Source organism: Chiloscyllium plagiosum, unplaced genomic scaffold, assembly GCF_037043375.1.
Source record: "Chiloscyllium plagiosum isolate Xiang-an unplaced genomic scaffold, Cpla_swu_hap1 HiC_scaffold_37, whole genome shotgun sequence".
Taxonomy (NCBI): Eukaryota; Metazoa; Chordata; class Chondrichthyes; order Orectolobiformes; family Hemiscylliidae; genus Chiloscyllium; species Chiloscyllium plagiosum.
This window is the reverse complement of record NW_028270175.1, coordinates 2,812,304-2,830,548: the sequence shown is the minus strand read 5'-3', so window position 1 is coordinate 2,830,548 and position 18,245 is coordinate 2,812,304. Positions and strand designations below refer to the sequence as shown.

General features: G+C 40.7%; 1 protein-coding gene across 2 annotated transcripts in view; it reads right to left on the bottom strand.

The window, feature by feature from the left end:
* Positions 1-18,245, bottom strand: part of lrrc47 (leucine rich repeat containing 47) — a 49,268-nt gene that overhangs the window by 12,514 nt on the left and 18,509 nt on the right. For both annotated transcript variants that reach the window (XR_015753416.1, XM_087980217.1), the window contains exons 3-5: positions 17,191-17,307; positions 4,406-4,521; positions 47-149 (exon numbers count right to left, since the gene is read on the bottom strand). Coding sequence is in view for 1 of the 2 variants with exons in the window: in XM_087980217.1 (XP_087836343.1) it covers positions 47-149; positions 4,406-4,521; positions 17,191-17,307 (336 nt within the window). In the remaining variant the exon portion in view is untranslated. The remainder of the gene's footprint in view (positions 1-46; positions 150-4,405; positions 4,522-17,190; positions 17,308-18,245) is intronic.

The window sequence follows — 18,245 nt, the reverse complement described above, 5'->3', positions numbered from 1 at the left end:
TCATCTTTGACCTCTTGCAAGGAACTATGGCTAATTATTAACTTACCTTTGTTTTGTCACTGTTTGTGATTGGTGGGAATGATATTACATGATCCTCTGCATCGACTAAACAAGGAAAATTTTCCTTTCCGTTAAGTAACTGGAGATACCTGGAAGAGAGAGAGAGATACTGGAATACATAGGCTTGTTAACTAATCTGTGATCAGGATATTATTTATTGTACATCATACTGAATGCATGCACACTATAATGGTGCAATTCTACTTTAAAGTCTCTACTTCTTAATAATACTTTAAAATTATCTTCTAAAATGCTGGCAATTTATCATTACATATTTTATGCAGTACAATGTATGTCAAAGTCCATGACTTGTTAATGGCTACTACCATTTTAACATTCTTTAAACACTTAAATTCTATCAGGAATTCTAAGCACAAAAATTCACTGACGACAGGATGAATTCAAATTGTAATGTTCTTCATCATCCAATTGCTTGCCAATACTGAACAATGGATTTCATGATTTAACATTTACTGTTAAATGTGATCCAATTAACTTTCCTGCTAACATAATTTTACGGCAAGAATCAACTCATAGAGTCATACAGATGTACGTATGGAAACAGACCCTTCGGTCCAACCCGTCCATGCCGACCAGATATCCCAACTCAATCTAGTCCTACCTGCCAGCACCCAGCTCATATCCCTCCAAACCCTTCCTATTCATATACCAATCCAAATGCCTTTTAAATGTTGCAATTGTACCAGCCTCCACCACTTCCTCTGGCAACTCATTCCATACACGTACCACCCTTTGAGTGAAAAAGTTGCCCCTGAGGTCCCTTACACCTTTCCCCTCTCACCTTAAACCTTCTAGTTCTGGACTCCCCCACTCTAGGGAAAAGACTTTGTCTATTTACCCTATCCATGCCTCTCATGATTTTATAAACCTCTCTGAGGTTACCCCTCAGCCTCTGATGCTCCAGGGAAAACAGACCCAGCCTGTTCAGTCTCTCTTTATAGCTCAAATCCTCCAACCCTGGCAACATCCTTGTGAAATCTTTTCTGAACCCTTTTAGGTTTCACAACATCTTTCTGATAGGAAGGAGACCAGAATTGCACGCAATATTCCAACAGTGACCTAACCGTTGCCCTGTACAGCCGCAACATGACCTCCCAACTCCTGTACTCAATACTCTGAACAATAAAGGAAAGCATATCAAACGCCTTCTTCACTATCCTGTCTACCTGCGACTCCACTTTCAAGGAGCTATGAACCTGCTCTCCAAGGTCTCTTTGTTCAGCAACACTCCCTAGGACCTTACCATTAAGTGTATAAGTCCGGCGAAGATTTGCTTTCCCAGCACCTCACATTTATCTGAATTAAACTCCATCTGCCGCTCCTCAGCCCATTGGCCCATCTGATCAAGATCCTGTTGTAATCTGAGGTAACCTTCTTTGCTGTCCACTATTCCTCTAATTTTGGTGTCCTCTGCAAACTTACTAACTATACTTCATGCTCACATCCAAATCATTTATATAATGATGAAAAGTATTGGACCCAGCACCGATCCTTGTGGCACTCCACTGGTCACAGGCCTCCAGTTTGAAAAACAACCCTCCACCATCACCCTGTCTTCTACTTTTGAGCCAGTTCCGTATCCAAATGGCTGGTTCTCCCTGTATTCCATGAGATCTAATCTTGCTAATCAGTCTCCCATGGGGAACCTTGTCAAATGCCTTACTGAAGTCCATATAGATCACATCTACTGCTCTGCCCCCATCAATCCTCATTGTTACTTCTTCAAACAAATTAATCAATTTTGTGAGACATGATTTCCCACACACAAAGCCATATTGACTATCCCTAAACTGTCCTTGCCTTTCCAAATACATGTAAATCCTGTTCCTCAGGATTCCCTCCAACAACTTGCCCACCACCGACATCAGGCTCACTGGTCTATAGTTCCCTGACTTGTCCTTACCACCTTTCTTAAACAGTGGCACCACGTTAGCAAACCTCAGGTCTTCCGGCACCTCACCTGTGACTATTGGTGATACAAATATCTCAGTTAAGGGGCCCAAGAATCACTTCCCATGCTTCCCACAGAGTTCTCGGGTACACCTGATCAGGTCCTGGGGATTTATCCACTTTTATACATTTGATCCAATTCCTTTACAAAAGCCACGATTCAATTTGTCTTCACTACTCTCACTCTCAGGGAACACATTTTAGATCCTAACCGCTTATCTTCATGTTACAGTTGCTTTTCATCATAATACCATAAACCTGTTCCTTGATTTTTGGTCCTTTCACCAATGTGAAGAGTGTCTTCTCATTTACCCAGTCCAGACCCATCATGATTCTGAATATCTCTTTCAAATTTCTTTTTGACCTTGTCTCAAGGTGAATATTCGCAATTTCTCCAATCCTTCTTTGCAATGAAAGCCCTCAACCCTGGAACCATCTCCGTAACTCTTTTCTGCACCCTCCCTAATGCTTTCACAGCTGTCCGAAACACTACCTAACCAAAATGGCACACAGTACTCCAGTTCAGACCAAACCAATGTTTTGCATTAAGTTTAACACAACCCGGGTGCTTTTGTACTCTACACCCCATTGATAAAACCCAGGATGTCATATGCTTTATTAATCTGTTGATTATCTATTCACATATATGCACCCAGATCTCTTTGATCTTACACATTTTAGAATTGTACCCTTTATTTTAAATTGGTTTTCCATGCTCTTTCTGCCAAAATAAGTCATTTCACATGGCACAACTTTAAATTTCATCTGCTATTTGTCCATCTACTCCAACATCCCGTCTGTCCTTTTGAAGCTCTATACTAACTTCCTTATGATTCACATTGTATCCACATTTTGTACGCTTGAAGACTTTGAAATGATACCCTGTACATGAATGTTTATGTCATTAATTATGATATTGTTACACTTATAAATTGAAGATGTGTGTGTTTTCATTATGTTGAAGGGACAGTCAAATTGTTCAGGATATTGGTGTCTAAGCCCTAACCCTGGGTAATACCATCAGAAAATGGCAATTAATTTGTCTAAGTGAATCTACTAGCATTCTCGATTTCAATTAATTTAGAAAACAGTTTGCAGCCTCAAGTATTTAAAGTCATAGAGTATTCCAGCACAGAAAGAGCCCATCATGTCCATGTCAGCCATAAAACATCTATCTACTCTAATCCCATTTTCCACACCTGGTCCATATCTTTGCATAATATGGCACTTCATATAAAAAAAATTACGTTTTTAAAAAATGCTGTAATAGTTTCTGCCTCTACCATCCTTTCCAGATGCCCACCATACTCTGGGTGAAAGAAATTCTCCTCAAAACCTTCTGCCCTTTTAAATTTTAAATCTATGCCCCCTGGTAAATGACCTCTCCACTAAGGGGAACAGTTTATTCCCATTTATTCTATCTAAGCCACTCAATCAGTTCCTCCCCTCAGCGTTCTCTGCTCCAATGAAAATAACCCTGGCCTATCTGCTCTCTCTATGTCACTGAACTGCTCCATACCAGGCAACATCCCAGTGAGTCTCCTCTGCACCCTCTCTAGTACAATTACATCATCCCCATGTAAAAACCAAAAAAACCTGTGCATGCTGTAAATCAGAAACAAAAACAGAAATTACCGGAAAAGCAATTTCAACCCGAAACGTTAACTCTCGTTTCTTTCCACGGATGCTGCCTGACCTGCTTAGCTTTTCCAGCAATTTCTGTTTTTGTTTCACATCCTTCCTGTAGTATGGCGACGGGAACTGCACACAGTACTCCAACTGTGGTCTAACCAATGTCCTATATAGCTCCACCATAATCTTCCAGCTCTTGTATTCCATGCATCACCAAATAAAGGCAAATATTTCAATTTATTTATTATTATTTATTTATCCAGTCATTAATTCTGTCATATACAATAAGGAATTTCTAGGTTCAATAGCAATTTTGTCCTGAATAAACTTTCATACTGGAGTGCTACAACTGACCTCAGCCTTCAGGAAGAGGGAATTTCTGTCCCTAAATAGTCCTTACAAGCCACCACTGAAAGATTATACACTTGAATATCTTCTAGGATTAGACATGGTTTCCAATAGGTTCCTATTTCTCTGAAGGACCTGATGGTGTATTGCACCCTATGGGATGGGAGCTGAACTGGAATTATTGCCCTCAGAAGAGCAAAAACGGAAAGTTCATTCGGCAGAGTTGATCGGTGTTACTTTCCAAAGTCCTGCTGTGCTTCAGATCCATTTCAAGGAGGTTGCTGCTATTAGCTCAAGTGAAAAGTTAGCAGCTGTGCAGTAATATTGGTGTATTTCAGTAAACTGTAAAAAGAACAAAGAGCCTGTATCACAATTAACGAAATGTACAACTAACTTATGAAGGCCAGAAACGTTCTGACGCTTTTTCTGTTTGCGTTGCTCATCAGCTTCCATCTGTAATCGCCGTACCAGGTCTGCTGCCTTTATCTCTTTCCTTCCAAGTGGTGTAATCTAAAAGTACAAACAGAATTACTCAGTTATTGAGTGTCTTCATAAAGCTGGACCGTGATTAGCGGTTAAACTGAATGGAGTACTGCCTTGGGCACTTCAGCATAAAGGAAGGTCACAGGCGTGATGAAATCTTTCATTTCATTTTTGGTGACATTAACTGAACGTAACAGGACAATAAGGTATAGCAGCAGAGTAGGCCATTCGGTCCATTAAATCTGCTCCACCATTCAATGAGATCATGACAGATTTGATTATCCTCAACTCCACTTTCTTGCGTTTTCCCATAACCTTTGATTCCCTTCCTGATTAGAAATCTTACCTGAGCCTTGAGTATACTTAATGACCCTGCCTTGATAGCACTCTGTGGTAAAGAATTCTACTGATTCACTGCCCTCTGAGTGAAAGAGTTCCACCTCAGCTCTTACATGTACGAATCCTTACTCTGAGATGGTGCCCTCTGGTTCTAGTCTTTCCCACAAGAGGAAACAACCTTTCTGCATGTAACTTGTCAAGTCTTTTAAGAGTTTTGAACAGAACAGAAAAACAGATTTTCAATTTGCTTTTTAAGAACTTCATTTTTGGAATGGATCAGATTTTCAGCAAATGGAGTGAAAGGTGGTTAGCTTGAACAGAGGGCAAGCCCATTCTAAAGAAACCAGCTCAAAAACTTGTTTTACCTAACAAGTTGCAGCACTGAATAGCAATGATTGCATTCCTCAGCATTCATGCTCAACTCTCTAAAATACACAGCCTTAAAAAAACACATAAATCGAAATCCTCGGGACAGGCTCCTACACTCTCCACTCAGAGATGATTGTTGTTTTTCACTTTCTATTGTTGCACTATTCCTGGCTGTGCCTTCAGTTGCCAAGGCTCCAAGCTCTGGAATTTCCCCTTAAATCTCTCTGCCTCTCCACCTTCACTTCTTCAAACAAGTCAATAAAGCTGCTCAAGTGTGATCTTCCCTTTCAAACCCATGCTCACCACCACTATGTTACTTTTTCAGTTTTTGGATGTGTTTTCATTAAGTTCTGTGTAAGAATTCCATTATCTTTCCAACCAGGGTTACAAGAATTGGATTACAGTGCATTGCTGTTATCCTCTTTGCTTTTTTAGAAACAGCTCCTTGAGTATTTGTTTGGTGTATCTTTACACTCTAGTCTTGAGTGGACAATGGTGTGTGTGGGTGTTCCAATGATTTTATAGCTGATTAATAACCTCCTTTGAGTCAGGTGAATGTTTTGACAGTCATAGAATCCCTACAGTCTGGAAGCAGGCCATTCGGCCCATCAAATCCATGCCGACCCTGCAAAGAGCATCCCACCCAGACCCACCAGTTACCCTATCCCTGCAACCCTGCATTTCTTTTGGCTAATCCACCTAACCCACACATCCCTGGACACTGGGGACTACAGCATAGCCTATCCACCGAACCCACACATCTTTGGGCCATGGGAGGAAATCCACACAGACACAGGGGGAATGTGCAAACTCCACACAGACAGATGCTGGAGGCTAGGATTGAACCTAGGTCCCTAATGCTGTGAGGAAGCAGTGCTAACCACTGAGCCACCGTCCTGCCCCAATTTCTACATGGTTTTAGAGTGGGACATGAATCTGGAGCTTTCTGGCTCAGAGATCAGAGCTTTTATTTTCTTCACTCATGTGATGCGGGCATTGCTGGCTGGACCAGCATTTTATTGCTGTCCCTAATTGCCCTCGAGAACCTGATGGTGCACTGCCTTTTGGAACTGCTGCAGTACACCTGCTGTAGAATTAAAATTATTGTCACATGCACTCATATGAGTATAGTGAAATGTTTACAAATCATCACTTATGGTGCCATCTTACGTAGAAAGGTGCCTGGGTACAGATTCTTAAATACAAATCCTAAGGAAAATATTAGAAAAATACAGAAATTAACAAACAGTGAAATTCACAACTAATCTTGGAGGAACTGTTGGTCGAATTTCACAGCACAGAATCAGATAAGTTAATTGTTGTTTTAAGTCTGTCCAAGAGAAAGGCTGCAGTAGTGAGTATAGTGGATTCTTTCTTGATCATATGTTTTTGGAGATAAGTCTCTTGATTAAACTTAAAATATAAGCCATAGCTATTAATTTAACCTGGGGCAGTGTTTGTAGAGGAATAAGACGGTGTTATTTTCTGGGTCTGTAGATTGTGAAGGAGCAAAAATGGCCTTTGCAGTGATATGTACTTCTTGTCAGATGTGGGAGTTTAAAGAGAGTTTAAGGGTTACTGCGGATTATATCTGCCATAAATGCTGTTGGATGCAAATCTTATCAGATCGAGTGGATCGGTTGGAGAGACAGATAGAAGCGATGAGGAATTTGCAACAGCAACAATATGTGATGGATGGCAGTTATAGGAAGGGGGGAAAGTCTCAGATACAGTCACATAGATGGGTTAACTCCAGGAAGGGTAAGAGAGGTAGGCAGCTAGTGCAGGACTCTTTTGTGGATATACCATTTCAAACAGGTATGCTGTTTTGGAAAATGTAGGGGGTGATGGATTCTCAGGGGAACGTAGCACGAACAGCCAAGTTTGGTATTGAGACTGGCTCTAATGCAACGAGGGGTACGTCGGCTTCCAAGAGATCAATTGTGTTAGGGATTCTGTAGTCTGAGGTACAGACAGACGTTTCTATGGCCAGCAGAGAAAAAGCAGAATGGTGTGTTATTTCCCTGGTGCCAGGATCAAGGATGTCTCAGAGAGGGTGCAGAATGTTCTCACGGGGGAGAGGGGCCAGCAGGAGGTCATTGTCCACATTGGAACCAACGACATTGGAAGGGAAAAGGTTGTGATTCTGAAAGGAGATTACAGAGTTAGGCAGAAATTTAAAAAGGAGGTCCTCAAGGGTAGTAATATCTGGATTACTCCCAGTGTTACGAGCGAGTGAGGGCAGGAATAGGAGGATAGATCGGATGATTGTATGGCTGAGGAGCTGGTGTATGGGAGAAGCATTCACATTTTTGGATCATTGGAATCTCTTTTGTGGTAGAAGTCACCTGTACAAGAAGGACGGATTGCACCTAAATTGGAAGGGACTAATATACTGGCAGGGAAATTTGACAGAACTGTTTGGGAAGATTTAAACTAGTAAGGTGGGGGGGTGGTACCCAGGGAGATAGTGAGGAAAGGGATCGGTCTGAGATGGGTACAGCTGTGAACAGAAGTGAGTCAAACTGTCAGGGAGGCAGGGACAAGGTAGGACTAATAAATTAAACTGCATTTATTTCAATGCAAGGAGCCTAACAGGGAAGGCAGATGAACTCAGGGCATGGTTAGAAACATGGGAATGGGATATCATAGCAATTACGGAAACATGGCTCAGGGATGGACAGGACTGGCAGCTTAATGTTCCAGGATACAAATGCTACAGGAAGGATAGAAAGGGAGGCAAGAGGGGGAGTGGCAGTTTTGATAAGGGATAGGATTACAGCTGTGCTGAGGGACGATATCCCCGGAAATACATCCAGGGAAGTTATTTGGGTGGAACTGAGAAATAAGAAAGGGATGATCACATTATTGGGATTGTATTGTAGACCCCCAAAGTCAGAGGGAAATTGAGAAACAAACTTGTAAGGAGATCTCAGCTATCAGAATAATAGGGTAGTTATGGTAGGGGATTTTAACTTTCCAAACATTGACTGGGACTGCCATAGTATTAAAGGTTTAGATGGAGAGGAATTTGTTAAGTGTGTACAAGACAATTTTCTGATTCAGTATGTGGATGTACCTACTAGAGAAGGTGCAAAACTTGACCTACTCTTGGGAAATAAGGCAGGGCAGGTGACTGAGATGTCAGTGGGGGAGCACTTTGGGGCCAGCGACCATAATTCTATTCATTTTAAAATAGTGATGGAAAAGGATAGACCACATCTAAAAGTTGAAGTTCTAAATTGGAGAAAGGCCAATTTAGACGGTATTAGGCAAGAACTTTCGAAAGCTGGTTGGAGGCAGATGTTCACAGGTAAAGGGAAGGCTGGAAAATGGGAAGCCTTCAGAAATGAGATAACAAGAATCCAGAGAAAGTATATTCCTGTCAGGGTGAAAGGGAAGGCTGGTAGGTATAGGGAATGCTGGATTACTAAAGAAATTGAGGGTTTGGTTAAGAAAAAGGAAGCATATGTCAGGTATAGACAGGATAGATCGAGTGAATCCTTAGAAGAGTATAAAGAAAGTAGGAGTATACTTAAGAGGGAAATCAGGAGGGCAAAACGGGGACATGAGATAGCTTTGGCAAATAGAATTAAGGAGAATCCAAAGGGTTTTTACAAATGTATTAAGGACAAAAGGGTAACTAGGGAGAGAATAGGGCCCCTCAAAGATCAGCAAGGCGGCCTTTGTGTGGAGCCACAAAAAATGGGGGAGATACTAAATGAATATTTTGCATCAGTATTTATTGTGGAAAAGGATATGGAAGATATAGACTGTCGGGAACTAGATGGTGACATCTTGCAAAATGTCCATATTACAGAGGAGGAAGTGCTGGATGTCTTGAAACGGTTAAAGGTGGATAAATCCCCAGGACCTGATCAGGTGTACCCGAGAACTCTGTGGGAAGCTAGAGAAGTGATAGCTGGGCCTCTTGTTGAGATATTTGTATCATCGATAGTCACAGGTGAGGTGCCGGAAGACTGGAGGTTGGCAAACGTGGTGCCACTGTTTAAGAAGGGCGGTAAAGACAAGCTAGGGAACTATAGACCGGTGAGCCTGACCTCGGTGGTGGGCAAGTTGTTGGAGGGAATCCTGAGGGACAGGACGTACATGTATTTGGAAAGGCAAGGACTGATTAGGGATAGTCAACATGACTTTGTGCATGGGAAATCATGTCTCACAAACTTGATTGAGTTTTTTGTTGAAGTAACAAAGAAGATTGATGAGGGCAGAGCAGTAGATGTGATCTATGTGGACTTCAGTAAGGCGTTCGACAAGGTTTCCCATGGGAGACTGACTAGCAAGGTTAGATCTCATGGAATACAGGGAGAACTAGCCATTTGGATACAGAACTGGCTCAAAGGTAGAAGACAGAGGGTGGTGGTGGAGGGTTGTTTTTCAGACTGGAGGGCTGTGACCAGTGGAGTGCCACAAGGATCAGTGCGGGCCCTCTACTTTTTGTCATTTACATAAATGATTTGGATGCGAGCATAAGAAGTACAGTTAGTAAGTTTGTAGATGACACCAAAATTGGAGGTGTAGTGGACAGGGAAGAGGGTTACCTCAGATTACAACAGGATCTGGACCAGATGGGCCAACGGGCTGAGAAGTGGCAGATGGATAATTCAGATAAATGTGAGGTGTCTTTGGGAAAGCAAATCTTCGCCGGACTTATACACTTAATGGTAAGATCCTAGGGAGTGTTCCTGAACAAAGAGACCTTGGAGAGCAGGTTCATAGCTCCTTGAAAGTGGTGTCGCAGATAGATAGGATAGTGAAGAAGGCGTTTGGTATGCTTTCCTTTATTGTTCAGAGTATTGAGTACAGGAGTTGGGAGGTCATGTTGCGGCTGTACAAGACATTGGTTAGGCCAGTGTTGGAATATTGCGTGCAATTCTGGTCTCCTTCCTATCGGAAAGATGTTGTGAAACTTGAAAGGGTTCAGAAAAGATTTACAAGGATGTTGCCAAGGTTGGAGGATTTGAGCTACAGGGAGAGGCTGAACAGGCTGGGGCTGTTTTCCCTGGAGTGTCGGAGGCTGAGGGGTGACCTTATAGAGGTTTACAAAATTATGAGGGGCATGGATAGGATAAATAGACAAAGTCTTTTCCCTGGGGTCGGGGAGTCCAGAACTAGAGGGCATAGGTTTAGGGTGAGAGGGGAAAGATATAAAAGAGACCTAAGGTGCAACTTTTTCGCACAGAGGGTGGTACGTGTATGGAATGAGCTGCCAGAGGATGTGGTGGAGGCTGGTACAATTGCAACATTTAAGAGGCATTTGGATGGGTATATGAATAGGAAGGGTTTGGAGGGATATGGGCCGGGTGCTGGCAGGTGGGACTAGATTGGGTTGGGATATCTGGTCGGCATGGACGGGTTGGACCGAAGGGTCTGTTTCCGTGCTGTGCATCTCTATAACTATGATTAAATAAAAAGTCCAGCATTAATGAACCTCGCACCATCTCAGGTAGAAAAGTACAAAATCATTGGAATAAATTATAAAAAATTAAAAATAAAAATTCAGAATAAGATAGGTTGATCCACAATGCCCTTAGGGAGTGGGAATTCCAGGATTTTGACCTAGCGACTTTAAAGGAACAGCGATTTTTTCAAAGTCAGGATGGGGAGTGGCTTGGAGGGGAACTTGCAGGAGGTGTGTTCCCATGTAACTTCTGCCCTTGTCCTTCTAGATGGAAGTGATCGTGGGTTGGGAAGGTGTGGTCTGAGGAACTTTGGTAAACTTTTGCATAGTATCTTGTAGATGGTACGCACTGCTATTCAGTGTTGTTGATGGAGGGAGTGGATGCTTGTCAATGTGATGCCAATTAAGTGGGTTGCTTTTGTCCTGGGTGGTATCAAATTTCTTGAGTGTTATTGGAGCTGCCTTCATCCATGCAAGTGGGGAGTGTACCATCACACATTGACTTGTGCCTTGTTGATGGGAATTCAGGAGCTGAGTTTCTCACTGCAGTATTCTGTGCCTCTGACCTGCTGTCATAGCCACTGATTTATGTGACAGATCCAGTTGAGTTTCTGGTCAATGGTAACCCCCAGGATGTGATAGTGCGATGACTGAACCACTCACCGGCTTGCCAGTGCTTTTGTGAAAAACTCACTTCTAATTTATTTGCATGGAAATGTAATAGGCCACTGCTTTCTCTTGTTAACCTTCTTTTAATGTGATTTCACTAATTCCAATCTGTCCTGTTAAAACATGTATCCTTGCAATTTATTGCTCTGATCTTTGTCTTAATGTCCTTTTCAATCTTTATCTGGAATTTTCTTTGCGCATTTACTTGAAGTACCTAACCACAAACTGTAAATATCCCATGATGTCCAAATTCCTCCAACTCTGGAACACAACAGAAACCTGTCCATACTTCATGGATTATTGTATTAACCTTCACTCAGGTGAGACACTTTAAGCAATTAAAATATTCCAAGAACTAATCTGGCAGAAATATTGTTATGCATAATAGAAACTTAAGTTACCTGGCAGCAGCTGCTTAAAGCTTAGTGATGTCAATAAAAACATAAATCAAACTCATGAAGACAGTCTATCATGCAACAAGTGCTGGAATCCATTTGTGTTCGAAAGATCAATTTTATTTATCACTCAGTCTTGACTTGATAACATTACACAATCGATATTGTTTTAAATACAAGTCTAGGTTCTCTGAATTACCTAGGAGATAAAAGTATTTGTGGAACTGACCCTATATGATTCAAGAATATTTCGAAGTACAATTGTTAGTTTCTGGTAAACGAGTTGATATCAATCAGCACAGCAGTGGCAGTATGACCCTCAGTCAAGATAGGGAGTTCTCCTCGCTCAACCCCACAGCAACCAATCTCCTTCCTAACCTGTGCAACAAGCACCCATTCACTGTGGGCAAAATCACCCTATACCTATGTCTCATGTAGTTTGAGCCCTTACTGAACCTCTCAATGAACCAAACCTCCTTCATCAATACTAAAGAGCCTCATTACCGGCAATATATTTCTGATCAATAACTTGTTCTATTTACTGAAATATTAATCCCTTGTGTATATACGCGCACAGAATTATGAACAGCTGACCAAGTAACAAGCTAGGCCCTTGGGCCTTTCTGGCTTGATCCACCATTAAACCAAATCATGGCTGATCTGATGTGAACATTCCTGCACATCCCCAATGATCTGCACATCCCCAGGGAATCAGAAATTCATTCTACCTCAGCAGTTATTGCAGGAGGCTTGGCTAGAGGGTAGGAATCAACAAGTGGTGATGAGGGGTTCTTTTTCAGGTTGGTAACTTGTAACCAATGGGGTTCCGCAGGGATCAGGCAACTGTGTCTTTTTTAATTAACTTGTGGGACGTGGGCTGAATGGTGGAGTGGCCTTGAGGGGTCGAATGAACTCCTGTTCTTATGACCTTTCATTCTAGATTACCTCACAAGGAGAAATATCATTTTATGGCCACTTTGTCAACCCCTTTTAGCATCGTATATACCTCAATTAAAACTTCTCTCACTCTTCTGAAGTCTGGTGAGTATAGGCCTAAACAGCTCATTCTTTCCTCATAAAACAAACCTTTCATCTCTGGAATGAATCTAGTGAACCTTTGCTGAACTGCCTCCCAATGCAATTACTTCCTCTCTCAAATAATGGACCAAAATTGTACATAGTATTGCAGAGGATTCCTGAAGAAGGGCTCATGCCCGAAATGTCGATTCTCCTGCTCCTTGGATGCTGCCTGACCTCCTCTGCTTTTCCAGCAACACTTTTTCAGCATAGCATTGCAGATGCAGTCTCACCTTGTACAACTGCAACAAGATTTCCTTATATTCCATCTGTTTAACAATAAACAACAAAATTCCATTGCCTGCTATACCTGCAATCTCGCCATATGAAAAGTGACTTCACAAATTTACAACCATGTCAATGCTATTGCAGTGTAAATGAATCTAATAAATAAGGTTAAATACTGAAGCAGCACACAAGTAGCAAAATAAGTGAACATGATCAAGCTACTTAATCTGGCAATCTCATGCTAAAACTTTCCATGTCGACAGAACTAAAGTAGTGGGACCAAACTCATTTATAATTTACAAAATGCCTTTCTTGTTAGCTCTAGGTGACTGAGTCTGGACAGAAAGGAAACATTTTATTTCCAACATGCTTGGGGACATCTGTTTCAGTAAGAACCTTCAATAATTAATTACTTCACAGCCAATTGTCAATGCTCTTCCAATTATTTAAGTTTATTCTTTCTTATCCCATACTGTGGCGAGGCTCTAAATAAAAAACTGAAAGTGATTGATAATTAAATGTTATGTTAGTTTATTTTGTAGAATCCTTTGCTAAGAAAGGATATATTGTCATTGTAGGTATTTTAAAAGAGATTCACTCGGCCAATCTCCTGGTGTGAAGGGGTTGATTTATCCAAGAACAGCTAAACAAGTAGATCTTTACTCATTAGAATTTTGTAGACCGAGGGGTGAGCTGGTTGAAACATACCAGATTCTGAGGAGAGGGAATTGGGTTTCACAGGGTAGATGTTGAGATTATGTTCCCATTGGTGGGGGAATGTGAACTAAAGGACACTGTCATAGAATAAAGGGACACTCATTTAAAACTGAGATGCAAAGTATTCTCTTCTCCCAGAGGGCACTGAATGTCTGGAATTCTCTGCCCCAGAAAGATCCGAGGATAGATCACTGAAAGCATTTAAGGAACTGGTAGATTTTTGGAAAATCAAGGAGTTGAGGATTATAAAACGTGAGTCCAAAAGAGGAGCTGAAGCCTGGGCAGATTAACTAGTGATCTGATAGAATAGCACAGCAGACTTGAGGGGTTGACTGGCATATTCCTGTTCCTACTTCTAATGTTCTTAAAACAGCAGACAAAGGAATGCTGGATGAATGTGTTAAATCATGTCTGTCAATTTTGACAACTCACAAGATATCATGTACCAGCTAATCATCCATGGCACAATTTCAGAGATGATGTAGAACTTCTGTTCTGGTAACTTTATATAGAAGAATTTAGAAGCACTACAGTGTGGAAACAGGCTCTTTGGCCCAACAGGTCCATACCGAGCCTCCAAAGAGTAACCCACCCAGACCCATTCACGTATCCTATTATTCTACATTATCCCCTGACCAACAGATCTAACACACATCCCTGAATATCACAGGCAATTTAACACGGCCTATTCACCTAACCTGCATATCTTTGTATTGTGGGAGGAAACCCATGCAGATATGGGGAGAATCTGTAAACTCCACACAGACAGTCACCCGAGGCTGGAATCGAACCTGGGTTCCTGGCACTTTGAGGCAACTGTGCTAACCACTAAGCCACCATGATGCCCTAAAATGATTAAAATATTATTAAATCTGCCTTACAGATAAAGCATTGAACATTCCAGAATAAATAATTCAAGTGAAAGCCCAGCAAAACATGGGAGTTGACTTGGCAAATGAAGGAATAATTTAGTGTTCCAAATTCAGGTTTTAATAGGTGATTGCAGCAAGGACTGAGAGATACTTACTTGATATTGAATTCACAAAGCCTCTAATTTTCTGCATTTCATTGGTATCAGGAGCTGCTCTCAGTCCTTCTAAGCTGTCTCACTAAATGTACATTATAGACAAATGAACGCATGCCAATTATACATCTGGATTTCTTCTCTTCACTGGTTGGTTCAAACTGCTGTGTGGCAAAACAGAAGGAAATTTGACGAGGAAAATGGGAAATCTGAGAGTCTGGCAAACGAGGATTCATAGGAACATAAGAAGAGGAGAGGGCCATTCAATTCCACAGGCTTACTCCATCATTCAATAAAATCATGGCTAGTCCGTGGCCTAATTCCATATACCTGTTTTTGGCCCATATCTTTTAATAACTTTGGAAAACAAAAATCTATCAATCTCAGATATAAAATTAATAACTGATTCAGCATGCACTGCTGTTTGGGGAAGAGAGTTCCGAACATCTCCCACTCTTTTTGTGGGAAAGTGCTTCCTAACATCTCTCCTGAACGGTCTGGCCGCAATTCTCAGACTCTGCCCACTAGTTCTAGAATCCCCAACCAGTGGAAATTGTTTATCTTTGTCTATCCTGTGTTTTCCTGTTAATATGTTGAAAACTTTGACAAGGTCACCCATAATCTTCGAAATTCTAGAGAAAACAGGCCTAATTTGTATAGTCTCTCCTTGTTACTTAACCCCGGAGTCTAGGTATTATTTTTGTAAATCTTCATTGTAATCCCACCAGGGCCAGTATATCCTTCCTACGGTGAGGTATGCAGATCTGCCCACAGTGCTCCGAGTAGAATCTAACTAAGGTTTTGTATAATTGCAACAATAACTTCTATATCCTTGTATTCTTCACAGGCTGTGATTACAAAGCTGATGTGGAGGTTTTAAACTGATTTTTCCAAATCCTGATATTTATGTATAAATAAAACTCATGATAGACAGAAATCTGATGATAGCATCCATAATCAGTTACCTCCCTGTTAGCATTGCTGTCCTTTTGAGTTGGATGTGAATGGTGCAATCCTACTGGAAGTGAGTTCTCAGAATAACTGTATTTCTCCCTAAATAAACAGCATTCTGTTTCAGTTCTTCCAGCTCTTTTCCTCTGTGCTAGTTTGCTGAGTTTCAGCTGTTTTGTCTAATTTGTAATTTGCAAATATAACTCATCTACTTCAAATAAATTGCAATACTTTTTAAAAATTATACAATATTTATAAATTAAATATAAAATAAATACATGTTTAAATAAACAGGACTCAAGCAGAACTAAATAGTTAACCATTGAGAGAAATGTTGTCTTGGCCCAAACAGATTCCTGCTTTGAATCTGTGTGCAGCCAGAATGGCTACAATATGATTTATTGAATTGGATGAGGGTAAATTGCTTCATACACTGTTTAATTAGGTTACCTCAATCATATTCAGGTATTCAGAAATTTCCATTGGAATACTATAATATACAGTCCCTCACTAACAATGTGAAACCATATAGAACATCATTTTAATGGATATTTTACAAGATTTTCTTAAAGGTGTGTAAGCACGAAAGATATTGTGGTTACCACCTGTAAATGTGGTCTCGGAGTTTCAGTGTCACTGTGTTGCCAGGTAGTAGACTGTACGTCCCATAAATCGGTAGACCATATCAAACAGCACATCCCTTTGACTGTCTACAATGGGCAGCATGTCAACCATGCTCCACTAGTCCATGCTTACAAACCTCAGGACACGGTCTCCAGCATTAGACGTGATTCTGTTACTGGATAAAATTTACTAAATAATCCTGAATGTGCCAGGAAATACACCAAAAACCAATTTAAGATTCGGAGCAAATTATTGCAAATGCTGGAATTTGTACTGAAAACAAAAAAATGCTGGGAATCACAGTAGGTCAGACAGCATCCATGGAGAGACAGCAAGCTAACACTTCGAGTCTAGATGACTGTTCATCTGGATGCAGTCTGACCCAATTTAAGATCAGTTGGGCTCTAAGTGTGATTCACTTGCATGTGCTACCAGCTACATATATTAACATACAAGATCACATTATTTATTGGTAAAAGGAATTGAACTTTTTTCCTTGAGGAAAAGGTATTGGAGACTATCAATCCCTGCTTTATTCCCCATGGCAAGACACTGACCAATCAGAGTCTACCTGCCTGGTCTGCGTTTGATCAGCTAACTATACTTGACCATTAACAGTTCGTTTTGCATCTCCAAGCCAACCACAATCCTAGCGATCATAGCACCCTCTTCTTGTACACAGTAAGTTGCTGTTCCTCTCTATGTTTGGTTTCACACACCTAATCTGACAAGTGCAAGACAAAAAGAATTTAATTCTCTTTTCAGCAATGTTTATTTTTGATACGACTAATCTTATTTCTATATGCAAAGCCTATTTTTAATTATTTCTGCCAGAGAGCACTAACTAACTGTTGTAATATTTACATGTCTGTGCATTTTACCTTTAAAGTTTGGGATGGTCTGGCATCATACAGCAATGGTCCCTTCACCAAATGTAAATCATGTGTTGCAATAGTTGCCAATGTCCTCTTCTGACAGTCATCATCATGTAACTTTGTCTAAAGAAAGAGAATAAAGCATAATTCCTGTTAACCAGGTTGTAAAGCTAAGGTTTGATACAATCACGCAGGCTGGAAGGGAAAGAGAGATGAGCAGATCAATCATTTCTCCCACAAGTTTAAGATTATTTAAAAGAAAATCAAAGATGAAATTACATCATGTTCTGATCACTGTGATGATACTATGGCTTTAAGAGGTGTACTTTATCCTGGTTTCTTTTTTATGAAGTAAAGAACAATCTGCTCAAAGCCAATAAAGTAAGCAGCTTATGACACCTTAATTTTCTTTTTAAGTTGGAACAATAGAAACAGCCTGAATGGGTGGGGTCAAGCTCCCACAGAATCTGGATTTCTAGTTCTGGCTTTCAGCAGTTGCTGGAGTCTTGAAGCTCGGTGTGGAAGCTTTTATTCCTCTCTGTTATAGCTAGAAGCTAGGGTTCTCTTCCTGCTGCTAGAATTGCATGTGAGACAATCTATTTAACTGCATTTGCCTTTGCCAAGGGTGTGTTTACGGGAGATTACTATATTGGAACGGTTAATATTTATACATTATCTTGTTAAGCATTTCAATAGTTACAGTTAAACCAATTCTTTTATTTTTATTTTGTCTGTATTTTAACTGTGGTGTAAAAATAGTGTGTTTTTCTTAAAGTCAAGTAGTTTGACTAATGGAATTGCATCTGGAATGTAACACCTTACACTTACCTTTAAAATAAGAAAAAGTTGAGGTCTAGACTATTTTCTCAATATGTTTTGAGGGAGATTGGTCTGGTCCATAACATCATAGAGAAATATTTTCCTCTCTAATACAAAGTTTGAGGAAACTGTGTACTTGGACCCGTTCCCTCACTTGAGATACTGATATGAACATTGGCACTTTCTGTTATGGATACACAAGTGTTCTGATGAATTAGCCTTTAAACTATATCAGAATGAGT